This window comes from Pogona vitticeps, chromosome 10 (genome assembly GCF_051106095.1).
Source record: "Pogona vitticeps strain Pit_001003342236 chromosome 10, PviZW2.1, whole genome shotgun sequence".
In the NCBI taxonomy this organism is placed as follows: domain Eukaryota; kingdom Metazoa; phylum Chordata; class Lepidosauria; order Squamata; family Agamidae; genus Pogona; species Pogona vitticeps.
Genome location: NC_135792.1, coordinates 27,526,031 through 27,539,367, shown reverse-complemented (window position 1 = coordinate 27,539,367; position 13,337 = coordinate 27,526,031). Strand labels below are relative to the sequence as shown.

Sequence of the window (13,337 nt, the reverse complement as noted above, 5' to 3'; positions counted from 1 at the left end):
CTGTCACCTTCCCCTGTGTGGACCAAACCAAGAGCCCTCCTACAAGGGGAGGGTGGGCGTCACTGTCTGGGCAGCATTTAGTGTATAGGGCTTTACGGGTGGCCTTCTGGGTTGTGCCTACTTTCTTGGGGTGCCTTTCCTCATGGAGCAGAACCAGAATACACCTCTGTGTGGCTCTCCTTGTATTTCCTGTTCATGTTGAGCTGAGTTTCTGGAAGTCAATATGCAAGACTTGTGGATGTAAGGAACAGCTCAGTACCCTGGTCCCCAGCCGCCGCCGCCGCCGCCGCTCCCCCCCCCCCCGAATCCAAGCAGGGGAACCAAAGCATCAGGATAAGCCACCTGATGTCCCTCAGCAAAGCCTGCTCTATTTCTAATAAAAGGATTTTATTTTCCTTCGTGTCCAACCGAGGGGTTTATGCTGATCTAAAATGGGGTGTGTGGGTGCATTAATGCAAAATATTGATGTATTTATTATTTATTTATTTATTTATTGGACTTATATACCACCCCATAGCGCTACAAGCACTCTCCGGGTGGTTTACAATTTAATTATACAGGCTACACATTGCCCCCCCCCCAGCAAGCTGGGTACTCATTTTACCGACCTCGGAAGGATGGAAGGCTGAGTCAACCTTGAGCCGGCTACCTGGGATTTGAACCCCAGGTCGTGAGCACAGTTTTAGCTGCAGTACAGCGTTTTAACCACTGCGCCACGAGGCTTTAACCACTGTGCCACGAGATGTATGGAGTGCTAATCGAGCCCTCACTCTCTGGCCACTCTGTGGGCAGCCACGGGCAGGTGGGTGGCAGGGCCTCTCTCCATTTGCCTCACGGGCCTTTCCTGCGCGTGGGGCGCTCAACCCCAAAGCCAGGCCGGTGTGACCTTGGCCACAACCTCCTCAGTACTGGAGCATCTCCTCTGGCACGCCGATGCTTGTGCAGGCATCTGGGTGGGTGGAGGAGGCCCCTCCCTTCACCTTCAGACGCCCTCTCTTGCCATCCTGCTGGCTCCATTCAGTTGGCCAAGTTGCACCCTCCCCCTCCCCCCCCACAAGCATCTGTTGACAAAACACGCCCCCTCTGGGAGTGTGTGTGTGTGTGTGTGTGTGTGTGTGTGTGTGTGTGTGTGTGTGTGTGGTGGGGGGTGAGGGGCACATCTATCCTCAAAACCAGTTAGTCTGACTAAAGCGCCGAAGGGGGGAAAGCGAGTTCAGGCTGTTTCTCTTGGAAAGGATCTCTCAAGGTCAAAGTCTTCTCCGTCCTCAGCTTTTGCACGTCCCACATTCTGCGAGGGCCCACAGAGCTGGGCAGCCTTTGCTGGCCAAGGAGTGTCCTTGTGGAAAACCACATCGCTACCCCTCCTGGCTGGTCACTGCCTCCCTCAAGTGGGGGATGGAGACGCCCCAGGCATCGGTGTTGTTAAGCATCCCCTTTCGGCCTGTCCCCCAGCCCCACGCCTTCCTTCGGCCTCTTGCCTCCGGCAGGAGGGCCCGGCCAGCCATTCGGGGAGGGGAGGAAGGCACCCTTGCCGTGGGACCAGACCTTATCTGTGGGCACAGCCCCTGCCCTTGGCTCTGTAGGAAAGCAAAGGCCCCCACCGAGAATGGTGGGGCCACTGCTGAGGGGTAGCCGGGGCTAAAGCCGACGTGGAGGAGCCAAATCCTGCCTCCAGCGGCCTGGAATGGCCAGAAAGGGAGCTGGGGGAGGGGGAGCGATCCCTTGGGCTGCTGCCGTGGCCTCCGAGACAGAAGTTCCTCCTCGGATGGATGGACACCTGTCCGCAGGACAGGAGACGGAGACTGGAGGAAGAAGCTGCTGAGGTGCCCCTGTGAGGGAGAAGCAGAGCTCTGGAGCCGCCAGTTTATGGCCGTTTAGCTTTTGAGGGTGACCTCCAGAGGTTGAACAGGTACCGTCTGGATTTCTCACAGCTTCTACCTGGGTGAAACGTTACCGTCCGATTCCTCTGCTTGCTTTGCAGCCTCTGACAGATGCCTCATTCTTTCAGGTCTGCTGCACATCCTGCCCTCTTAGCACCTCTGGGAGATCTTGTTTTTCACCTGTCCATCGGGAGCATTCGACGAGGCAGCACCGGACTGGGAGGCTGGAAAGGCTCTGCCGACAAAGGACTGACCACCGAGGGAGGGTAGAGAGGGGGGGAAAGGTGGGGCAGGGACTCCTGGCCTATTTGGGAGAGCGGGGGGGGGGGCACAAGGAGGAAGCTGCCATGCTGGAGCTCTCTCGCAGGGCCCCACGTGTCCCAGGGCTGTCATCTGACTCTGCCCTGGGGAACTGGGGCAGTCAGGCCCCTGCCAGTCCCTTTCGCACCTTAGCGCATTCTCAGGCTGTTTCCTTGGAAGGGAAACCCCTCCGGGAAGGGAGGCTTGCATTCCCTGACAACAGCCCCGAGGAGGAGGAGGAGGAGGAGGAGGAGGAGGAGGAGGAGGACCAGGTGACGGGCCAACTTCCAGACCAGGGAGGTCAATGGGAAGGTGCATCAAGTGGGGGGAGGGGAAAGGGACGAAGCCTCACCTGTGCAAATCTGAACTTCCACACCTTGCAAAGAAGCTCTGCGCCTGAGACTGCAGCGGGCAGGTGGGTTCATTCCCTGGGGGCGAAAGAGGGAAGCCAAGGGAGTTGTAGTGACTGGATGCTTGGCTCTCCCATGCATTAAATGCCATGGCTTCTCCATTATTTGGGGGGTGGGGGAAGGGAGTTCAGGCTGGGGAGGGGGCTAGCAGGCTTCTGTCTGGTTCCTTCTCTCTCCCACTGCCCCATGGGGAGGGGGGGCATCTTCTGTTCCTGATCTCTGAGGATAGCAGGGCATGCCAACCTAACCAAACCATCCAAGAGGAAGAGGGGGCATGGAGGGTCTCCAGGAAGCACTCGGGAATGGCAGAATCCCCTCTGAGTCCCCTGATATGGCCCTCAGTGTCTGACCCCCTAAAACCAGCACAGAAGGGGAGTGGAAGAGGAAGGCTGAGGCTGGAGCTGGTTGCAAGCAGAGAAAGTAACTTACAGCAAACCCAGGCACCTCCTGACCAGAGTTGGAGGCTTCCCCCCCCCCGCGCCCCCATTCAGGAGCCATTCCAGAAAACACTCCTGCAGAGGTGTCGCCTTCTTTTCTCCCTGCGTCGGGCTGATCATTCCCACCCTGCATCCAGACACAACCTGCAACTGACTTTTCGGGCAACTACAGATGTCCGTGGTTTGGGTTTCCTTGTTGCTCAGATTTCTGAAAGTGCTTGATTAAGGTTCTTAGGTGGAACATTTTGTCAAATAGCAGAAGACTTTGAAGACTTCTGCCTCAGGCTTCCAGGCCGGCCAGTGGAAAGGAGCCCCATGCCTTTGGGGTGGCTGAGTTCAACAAGCGAGCCCCACCAGACACAGGGGGACATCCTTCTGAGTAGACACAGGCAGGAGAATACTGTCACTAGCTGGTGTTCCCTAGACCAGTGGTCCCCAACCTTGGGCCTCAAGATGTTCTTGGACTACAACTCCCAGAAGCCTTCACCATCACCTCTGCTGGCCAGGATTTCTGGGAGCTGAAGTCCAAGAAGATCTGGAGGCCCAAGGTTGGGGACCACTGCCCTAGACACTTGCAGAAAGGTCCAGGGTGGGTGGGTGGTCTACCTCCCCTTTCATTCCACCAAAACCCCACAAAGCTCTTGTAGCATTTTTGCAACCAACAAGTTTTACCTGACAGGTGTTTCCATGGACAGGAGGCTCTGAGAAAATGGGCTGCTGCCCATGAAAGCTCATGCCAGTTTTACCCAACCCCCTCTGTGTGTGAACATAATAATTCATCAAGATGCACTAATTGATTGCCCTTTCCTCAAGTGGCTGAGGCTGCCGGTTTTGAGCCCTTGGTCAGGAAACGCAACAGATACTATGAACCAGTTACCAGTTCAACAAAGGGAAGGGGGGGCCCAGTCTGGCTCACAGAGGTGAGTGCGGGGGCCAGGAGGCACCCCAGAGAGGAAGTGCAAGGCCTTTCCTCCCATCTCCTCTTTTCAAGCCCCCCCCCCCGGCAAAGCTTTGACCTGTCTTTTACACCAAAATATTGGGCACCTTTCACAAAATCCAATGTGTTCAGCTGTCAAAGGGAGCAAAATAAGGGAGTCCCTGATAACAGCCAGGAGTGCCCCCCATCCCACCCAGAGAAGACAGCTAGTTGGGGGGGGCTGCCTGTGGCTGGAAGGGCCGCCATCTCCACAGCCCTCACCTGCAACCGCCCCCCCTGCACCGTGCCAACTGGGTGCTTCTGGAGCTTGTTTTTGCTCTCCAGTTCCTCCTCCCTCCCTTCTCCCACTTGAGGAGGGCCAGAGCCTGACCTGGCCTGACACCCCCGGCAGGCACAGGGGCCGTCTGTCCAGTGGGCAGAGCCTGCCTGCCCCCATCCCTCACCTCCGGCTCAGCCGGGCCTGCAGGGCAGGGTGCTGCCGCCTGTCAGCCAGCCAAGGGGAGGCATGCTTGTCATTCCTGTCCGTCCGTGTCCCCCACCCACCCCCACCCCGCTTTGCACCCTCAGGAGCCAGTCAGCGGCCCCCTCCACACAGAGGCGCCCAGGTCACCCGAAGAGCCAGCTGCTGCTCCTGCTCCTCTCTCCCCAGTGAGGTGTAGCCAAGAGGGCTGCACCAGTGGAAATCTGTGGCCCAGCCGTGGGCAGCTTGGCAGTGCTTCCCCAGGGAGGTGTGTGGAAGTGGACCGGGGCAGGGGGGACAGAGAGGTCCTGTGCAAGTCCAAAACTGCAGGCCTGAGGTGTAAGACTGCCACGAGTCCCCCCCCCCCCGACTGCACCCACGTCAGGCTGCCCTGTTTGGAGATGGAGGCTCCCCTGAGGAGCCTGAGGCACCAAGGCCAGCCCCCTCCCTCCCGTGGATCCTAGCCAGGGATCGTGGCCCACAGCCCTCTTCTGAGTTGTGCCCACTGGCTCTTTGAAACGGGTTTGTGGCCACCTTTTCCTGCCTCCCTCTGTTGCCCGGGGCGGAGGGACACTCATGTCCTGGGCGCTCCACTCTCCCCTTCTGTTCCCTGCCCCATCACTAGGTATAATCATATAATCGTGGCATGCACACATATGTTGCAATATCATCTCTGGAAACAACAAATAAATAAATTGAACAAGGCAGTTGGGGCAGAACGACACAGCCAAGCAGCTGTTAGCCACTGTTCTTCCTCTTGAATCAGTCACCTCCAACTGGTCTCTCTTCCCCTGCTCCCCCCCCCACGCCACCTCTGGAGAATCCCGTGGAGCTGGCTCCTTTCCCCCTCCCCCCACACTCTGATGGCACCCAGCACATCTCTGTACATCAACCAGGCCCCCACGCACGGCTTCCTCATTGTTATTATTAAGGTGGCAGGAGTGAGCCTCGATTTAGAGGAGGTGTGCTGGAGAATAGAGTTTTTCTCAGGTGACTCCCCAATTATTTTATTGGCAACCTCTGTCTCTCTCTCTCTCTCTCTCTCTCTCTCTTTCATAGCAAAAGCAGGTGGTTGAAGACCAGCAGGACTGGTATCAAAACATGATTACCAGAAACCAGAGGATGGCCCTGGCAGGTTCAAGGGGCAAGCGGCAAGAGCAAACCCACTCGAGCCAAAGGAAACCAAGACCCAGCCCGCCCCAAAGGACGGGGAGCCCGCCTGGGGCCTCCAGCTCTTCTGGCGCTGGTGGAATGTGGTTTGTCCGCTGCGAGAGAAAAACAAGAAACCCAGTGACCCCCTCCTCCTTGCACTCGGCGCACCGAGAGAGCCAGCCACTGGCTTCCTTGAGCCCCTTCCAGTTTACAGTCATGGGGTGGGATGAGAAACCGGAAGTCCCAAAAATGCTGGGTGAGGAGAAGGGGAAACAAACTGCCTCCATCGCCTAGGCTTGTATGTTGCAGGCCTCAGGATCACAATTTCTCAGTGGACGCCATTCCACTTGCCAAGTGCGCCTACAACCCTGTCTCCTTTGTTGATTCACACCCAACTTTTGCGTTGTTCAGCTACAACAATCCTTTCCCAGTTATAATTATTATTTTTAAAAAGCCGCCCTACCTCAACAGTCACCCTCCGACACAACACAGACCCTCTTCATCTGGGCCTCCAACCCCATAGATGGCAACGGGAACCAGTTCTCGCTGCTCTCGGAACCGACTCGGAGACCCTGATGGGGCTTTCGAGGCAAGCGAGAGAGTTAAAGAGTGGTTTTACCAACCCCACCCAGCCCTGCCAGTGAGCTTCCACAGCCAAGCGGGCACTTGAATTCAATCCTAATCTACCCCTCTATCTGCTATACACCACACGCTGTGCCTTCTGGGGACAGGCTGCCCTGTAGCGATGACCCTGAAGAACAGAAGCCAGTTCTTCCCATCCAAAGCTGGTGGTTGAGCTGGCAAGAAGCATTTTGTTGGCCCTTTATTTCCAATGGAAAGCTGAAGGTGACCAATGCCACTGCCACCCTCTCTTGGCCCCCACCACATTCTCCTCTGTGTAGACAGAACTGCCTGGGCTCTGTGAACTGTAGCAAGGATGTCCTGTAAACCTAACCTAGGGCACTTTCTCGATTGACACCCCCCCCCCCTTTTTAAAGGGAAACAATCCCTCTGATGCGCACTTTCATGCTGAATTGTTCTGTTCTGGCCGTTCTGCACAGTCAAGGGCTCTCCCTCCTAACGGCAACGCCATGAACTGCCAAAATGTGTGGCTCCAGCCCTGCTCAATGAGCTCTCCAACTCATCGTTCGAGCCTGGTTCGATTACAGCCAAGGGGTACGTGACAAAGGAAGAGGCTGGAAAGGGAACATCCTCCGTCCAGGCCGTCCAGTGTGTGTAGGGTCAACAAGGAAGAAGGTGGGGGCCGGCTCTTCCCACCCAGCCCCGCCCTGGCTGGAAATGGCAAAAAGGAGCTGGAAGGACAAAACTAAGCAGGAAGGCGAGCAAGGGAGAGGAGGGTGGGCAGAGCCGGAACAACCCCCCCCCCCGTGCCTAGGAAACAAAGCCGCACGCCACACATCTCAAAACACACACGGATCTGGCCCGAGGAAACAGCGGCTCCACGTGGCCGGCAAAGCCACTTGCCCGTTAGCGCTGGTGAGGAAAGGTGGCGGCCACCCTACCTCTCTTCAATGGCGCCACCTGCAGGTAGGACAAGGAAGTGTGAGTGGCAAGGAGGCCAGAGCACCTGCCCCCTCTTGGCTCTCTCTCTCCCCCCCCCCCCGTAATTTCTGAGGCTCTGCTCAGGATCCTCCCCCCCATGCCCCCCTCCCCAGGCATGCATGGTCATCCGAGTTGGCCATGCAGGTGGCTTTTCCTGCAATCCTCAACACGCTGGGATGTGCCCCAGAGTAGACCCAGACAGGTGCCACCTCTTCGCTCTACCATGTATGTGTGAGAGAGTAATAAAAAGGTCGCTCTGCGGGGGGGGGGAGGGAGGGAGTTCATCAGCTTTCTAGCACCCTCTCTCTGTGTGTGTTTTGCTCTCTTTTATGGTCTAGGTTTCCCTTTATTTGTTTACATTTGGAAGCTTCTTCTCTAGGTGTTGTTTTATAAGTTGCAAGGAGCGAGGAAACACACATGCGCAGTTGGTACATCAAAGTTACAATCAAGCTTTATAGCCAGCACTGCCCCCCCCCAAATATTAGTGAGGTTTGGTGGTCAGAGTACGGGACGAGGGCAGGGAGACCTGGGTTCAAATCCCCTCAGGCCAGTGAGCCCAGTCCTTCAGCACCCTGACCCCACCTCACGAGGCAGCTGTGAGAATGCAAAGGTGAGATCCAGGAAAAATATACATGTCTCCAATAAATAGATCCGTAACAAAACACAGGGAAATAAAACGCAACCTATTCTGGCAACTTAAAAACTAACAGATTCACTTCCGTCTGAGCTTTCAGGGATTATCCATCCATGGCTTTCATCTGTGTGTCTTTTCCATTTTACAGTCCAAAATTGACTGACTGACATGGCTCTCCCTTTGAAAACAGGAGACCAATGAACCCCGCTCGTCCCGTATCCGACTCTGAACACAAACAATGACCTCGGACTTGCTTGCATACCCAGAAGGGCCAGTTCCAGCCTCTTAGCCCTGCTGAGACTCTGCCCCACTGGACCCGGCCAGAGTCGGCTGGCAGGGATGGGGGCAAGAGACTCCGCCTTTGCAATCTTGTCCCATTTCCACTTGCTGCACATCTGGACGGAGGGAGGAAGCCAGCGGGCTCTCCCAGGCAGGCAGGCGCCTCCATCCTGTCGCCTCTCCGGCAAGGAATGGAAGCTGGTTTGGCCGCTGCAAGAGAGACTCTGTGAGACAAGAGCATCAGCCCGTCTGAATTCGCCTCTTGGAAAAGTGGAAAAGACCCTCCTGCTGAGCCAACGACCCGGGGATGGCCCAGGAAGGGAGAGGGCAGGAGTCAAGCTGGCCTGTCTGTGGAGAGTGTGTCGCTGGTGGTGTGAAGCGGAAGAAGCACCCAAAGGCAAGGTGGGGGGGCACCCACCTGGTTTTGTGGGTCACCTGGTGCTTGGTCATGCTGCCAACACTCTCGTTCTTGACCAACACCAGCCCCGCCCTGGCACCAAAACCTGGCACTGGGCAGGAAAAGCCCATACACACAAACACACAAACACCTGTAATACTGCTTGTAGCCGGGGGGGGGGAGCCTTCTCTCTGCCAGGCTGAGAAAGGGATGGCTCCACCTTGACCACCCCACCCCCGTGGGGCTTGCTGTTTGAAGCCAAAGAAACCACACAGAACAGTAGGGCCGCTCTGGCACCCCCTGGCAGGGCCCTGATGGGCACGGACGGATCCCGGAGGCCCCGTCTTCTCACACGGGCCTTGGTGCGTCTATGAGCGCTACTTGTGCCACGGCCACCACTTCCTCTGCTCTTCCCCCTCCTGGTCACACCACCATGCCGGCTGCCTGCGCCAGGCCCAGCGCCTGCACCAGTTCGTCACTGAGGCCGTTCTTCAAGGTCCGTCTCACTGTGGAAGGAGGCAAAGCACCTTGGGGTCAGGGAGAGGAAGGGGAGCAGGAGGGGCAGGGGGATAGCAAGGGGGAGGGCACTCTCCCCCCCCCGCCAGATCCAGCACAGAGGCCCGGGCCGGCCACAAGGGGCTGGGTGGGGTGGGGGGCAAGGTTGTGAAAGAGCCCCTGGGCATGGAGGCAGATAGGTGGGCCCCCACCCCCCACCCCCCACCCCCCACGGCTCTCAGTCCCTCCGGCTGGCCAGCAGAGGAAGAATAAATTCTGCACCCTGGATGCTGCAACTGGGCACCTTTTGGGTAGAATGAAGGACCTGCCCATTCGGGAAATGGATGCCATTCGGATGCCCCGCTTCCGGTTGCCAAAAGAGGGCTGCTCGTGGGCACGGAGCTCCCGTGGCGACCTGCCTTTCTCGCTTTCTCTGAGGTCCAGAAGCCAGACTTACGGGATTTCCGGTTCAGCCGCGAGCGCTTCCGCTCCCTCAGGGCGCCCGGCCGCAGCGGGGTGCTCTGCGTGACGGACTTCACCAGGCGGTCCATGATCTCCTCGGAGGCGTCCTCGGAAGAGCCAGAGGCATCGTCTGGGGGGCTGGCGGGTGTGCTGGGGGGGCTCTGTTTCACAACCCCTGGAACAGGGAGAGGATCATGAGGACTGGAGTGGGGCCCCACCCTGGAGTTTAAGAGTTGCTCCCATGAGGTTCGTGCGGGGGGGGAGGGGAAGGAGGTCCGTCTATTCCTGGGGTGTTTGTCCCACGCAAGGGGTGGCCGGAGGACTAGCCCCAATCCTAAGGGACCCCAGGGCCCTCCTTGCGGGGGCACCTCCTAGCCACCAAGGCCTCTCCTCCCCTGCCACGGGGCGACCGGCTTCTCTTCCGCAACATCTGGGGGCCTTCTCCTGCCTTAGTGCAGCCGCCATAGCCTGGTGGGGCCCAGAAGGCCCACCTGTCTCACACCACCTCTTGCTCAAGGGCACGGGCTCCAACGGGCTCCAACGGGCACCCAGGCCTCTCTCCGGGCATTGGGCCTCTCCCAAGCCCCACCCGGAGGTCCCCCTCGGCCAGGCTTGGCCCGACTCAGGCCCGTGTGCCAAGGGGGCTGGGAGACTGATGGGGCTGACTGCCCTCCGTGAAATCTGGGAAGGGGCTCTGGGGCCCCAGGAGAGGGTGCTGAGCAGGGTCTCAGCACCCTGTGCCCGGCTGCTTCTCAGAGATGGAGGAGGACCCCCCCCACACACACAGGGGGATCGGCAGGCTTCCCACAGGAGAAGATACAGGAGCCAACAGGGCACAGGCATCATAAAAGCCCCACCGCCAAGCTCCTCCTGGGCCCGAACCCTCCCAAGAGACTTGAGGGTTGCTGCTCGCGTGGGCTCCACAGCCGGAGCTCTCAGGCCAGGCAATGGCTAAGGCCCAGAGACTTCCTGGCCGGCCGCTGCCAACCAAAAGCCGGCCCACAGCCGGGCCCACAGGAGCCCAAGCAGAGCAGGAAGGCTCCGGTCAGGAAGGGGCCTTTCGCTGCAGGAGGCACCTCCTACCTCGGCTAGCCCGGGAGCGGCGACCAGACGGCTCAGCTGGGGAGATGAGGACACTGGTCATGCTTTCGTGGCTACCGTCCTCCTTCTGGTCAGGGCTGGTAGTCAGCATGGCCGGGGCTGCTCCTTCTTCAGGCTTGGGGAGCCTTGCAAACTTCTCCATCTGTAAAGAAAAAATGCTGGCATGAGTCAGCCTCCCTCCGAAAGAGAGAGAGAGGGAGAGACTGAGCCCCAGAACTGCTGAGGGAGAGGAAACGCCAAGGGACCCTGAGTCCAGCGAAGGCTTTCCTCTCCTGGGCTGGCAGATCTCTCCCCCTGCTTCTCCTCCTCCTCCTCCTCCTCCTCCTCTGAAAGAGGGAAGCAGGGGCCGCCTGGGAGACTGAGGAGAGGGAACCGGAAGCAGGTGCTTCGAGGGCCCCTGGCAGCTTGCTTCCTCTGCAGCATGGGGGCACCAACTCCCCTGAAGCCATCCTGGGACGCGTCCGTAGGCGGTCAAGCACGGTCCTGATTGCCTGGGAGGGGAGGGGACGGCACCCATCACCTCTGTGATCATCCTGCCGCGGGTCTTGTTGCGCTCCCGGCAGGCTGCCCGCTTCTTCCGCTGTTGCAGGACACGCTCCCAGCACGTCCGGTACTCCAAGGCGAACTCGCGCAACATCCGGCAGAATCCTATCGCTTTCACCTCCTGTGCTGAGCGGCTGTCGTAGCCCAAGTACAGGAGGAAGCAGCGGAACCTGCAGGGGAAGGACCGGCTGAGCACGGGCTGCCTGCATGGGGACAAGGGCTGGCGACCGCTCCCCACCACCCTCCCCCATGCCCACCTCTTCCTTCTTCCACCTGGGAATTCCCAAAGCAACGGACCAGAGGGTCTCAGAGCGAAACCTCCACACACCTCCGCCCCCCCCCCCCCCGTGTGGGCAACTGTCCTCACCGGCTGGCAGGCTGAGTGGCACAAGCGCCAGCCGCTGCCTCCTGGATTGGCCTGGCTCGGCTCTGGCCCCCTGGGCTCTGGGCCACCAGGAGGCCAAGGGGACCCTCGTCCACGACAGCTCTGCTTCCCCACAAGGCCTTCAAGGATGGGGCTGTGTGGGATCCCGATCCTCTGAAGTCACGGGGGAGGAGAGGCTTCAGGAACAGAACCACCTCGTTCCAAGGAAGAGGGGGAAAAAAACCCTCATGGAGCGACTGGCTCCGGAGAACCAAGGAAATGCCTCCAGAGGGCAGCCAGGAGATTCACCTCGCAGTCGGCAAAAGGACCGCCCAACGCAAGGGCTGCAGACCTCATCCACAGGCCGCCCTGGCGAGGGAAGCCAGCCTTTGCGGCGTGTCGTGGCATCGATGACATGGAGAGAGGCAGCCAAGAATCCATAAGAAGCCAAATGCAGGGCACGTGAAAAGCCAGGAGCTGGAAGGCAGCTGACGGCAGTGACCCCCCCTCCACTCCCCCCCCCCGGGCTCCAGGCAGACGGACCTGTTCATCACGCGTCGGTGGACCACCTTGAGGATGACAATCTTCTGGGTGCTGGCCTGCAGGAAGTCCACCAGTTTGCTCTTCAGGGCCGGCTTGGTGTCGTGCTTTGCGATGGCCTTCAGGCTTTCCCAGGAGGCTTTGCACCTTCGCTCCAGCTGGACCAGCCCCTCCGCCACTTCATCAAAGTCCACCTGGGGAGCGAAAGCAAAAGTGCCCTCTGGCCTCTGAGTGACCCACGTCCTGCAGGGCTCCAAAGAGAGAGATGCCCCCCCACTCCCAGAGCACAGCCTCGCACACGCAAGCGAGGGGAAGCCCCACCGCACCTTGGCCGAGCGCGCAATGGCTGCAATCTCCGAGTAGAGGTCAGTTGTCTCTGGGAACTTCTCCACCACGGTGTGGCACAGGTGATGCAGGAGGGTCTGGCGGTGCACCGTGTCCTTCACCTCTGACACCTTGGCCAGGTAGCTCAGCTCGAACCCTTGGCTCTGGAAATCAAGATGACCCCTGAGTGGCTGCCCCTCCGTGGGCAGAAGCAGCCCAGGGGAAGGAGGAGCGGCTCCGTCATTAGCGAGAGAGAGGGGGGGGCAAGGAAGGCCTGCAGAGACGGCCTCCAGGGGGACCAACACAGGGCCCCCCTCCAGTCCATCTCCCCTGGATCTTCCCTGCCGGAAAAACCAAACCAGACTCTGCACAGGTGTCCCCCTGCCCCCACCCAGGGTCAGTAGATCTGAGGGAGCAGAACTGGGCCCACGAGAGAGATCCTCTGGCCGGTCTGTGGCACCTTCTGATGGCCACTATGGACTTTGACTAGCCCAGCTCAGCCCCCCTCCATCATGCATAAATCCAGGCGGGCTTGGGCTTGGAAGGGACTCCCTGTCAACCAAAACACAACCTGTCATCTCTGATGCCTGACTGACCCTGATGGGTTCTCAAATAGTGAAGGGAAGAATACTCTGCCCATGCTCAGAGGTCCTTTTCCTCTGATGCCTTGGCACCAATTTGAGTCTCCCTCAGACACGTCACCCCACCCCCTGCTATGTTGCCCCTCCCCCCCCGGTTTCCCCTCTCCTTCCAAGCGTGTGTCACCTGAGATCCGTTCAGGAAGTTGCCCATGGCTAGGAGAGCAGCCAGAATGCTCTTGAAGGTCCGGCTTTTGGCCAACTGCTCCATGCCTAGCTTCAGGTCAAAGAGGGGTTCTGCAATTTCCTGGAAAGAAAGCACAACACCAAGACAATCACCCCCACCCTCACCAAAGAGAGTGAGTGAGTGAGTGAGTGAGTGAGTGAGTGAGAGAGAGAGAGTGAGTGAGTGAGTGAGTGAGAGAGAGAGAGAGAGAGAGAGAGAGAGAGAGAGAGCACCATCCAGCACGCAGGTCCGTGT

At 58.9% G+C, this 13,337-nt stretch overlaps 1 protein-coding gene across 4 annotated transcripts in view; it reads right to left on the bottom strand.

The window, feature by feature from the left end:
* Positions 1-7,568: 7,568 nt before the first annotated feature.
* The window catches only part of FHOD1 (formin homology 2 domain containing 1), a 28,236-nt gene continuing 22,467 nt past the window's right edge, over positions 7,569-13,337 (bottom strand). For all 4 annotated transcript variants that reach the window (XM_078380487.1, XM_072980879.2, XM_078380488.1 and 1 more), the window contains 7 exons: positions 13,044-13,163; positions 12,281-12,442; positions 11,958-12,148; positions 11,028-11,220; positions 10,490-10,649; positions 9,402-9,581; positions 7,569-8,955 (listed from right to left, as the gene is read on the bottom strand). In XM_078380487.1, the coding sequence (XP_078236613.1) occupies positions 8,873-8,955; positions 9,402-9,581; positions 10,490-10,649; positions 11,028-11,220; positions 11,958-12,148; positions 12,281-12,442; positions 13,044-13,163 (1,089 nt within the window). In that variant the 3' untranslated portion in view covers positions 7,569-8,872. The remainder of the gene's footprint in view (positions 8,956-9,401; positions 9,582-10,489; positions 10,650-11,027; positions 11,221-11,957; positions 12,149-12,280; positions 12,443-13,043; positions 13,164-13,337) is intronic.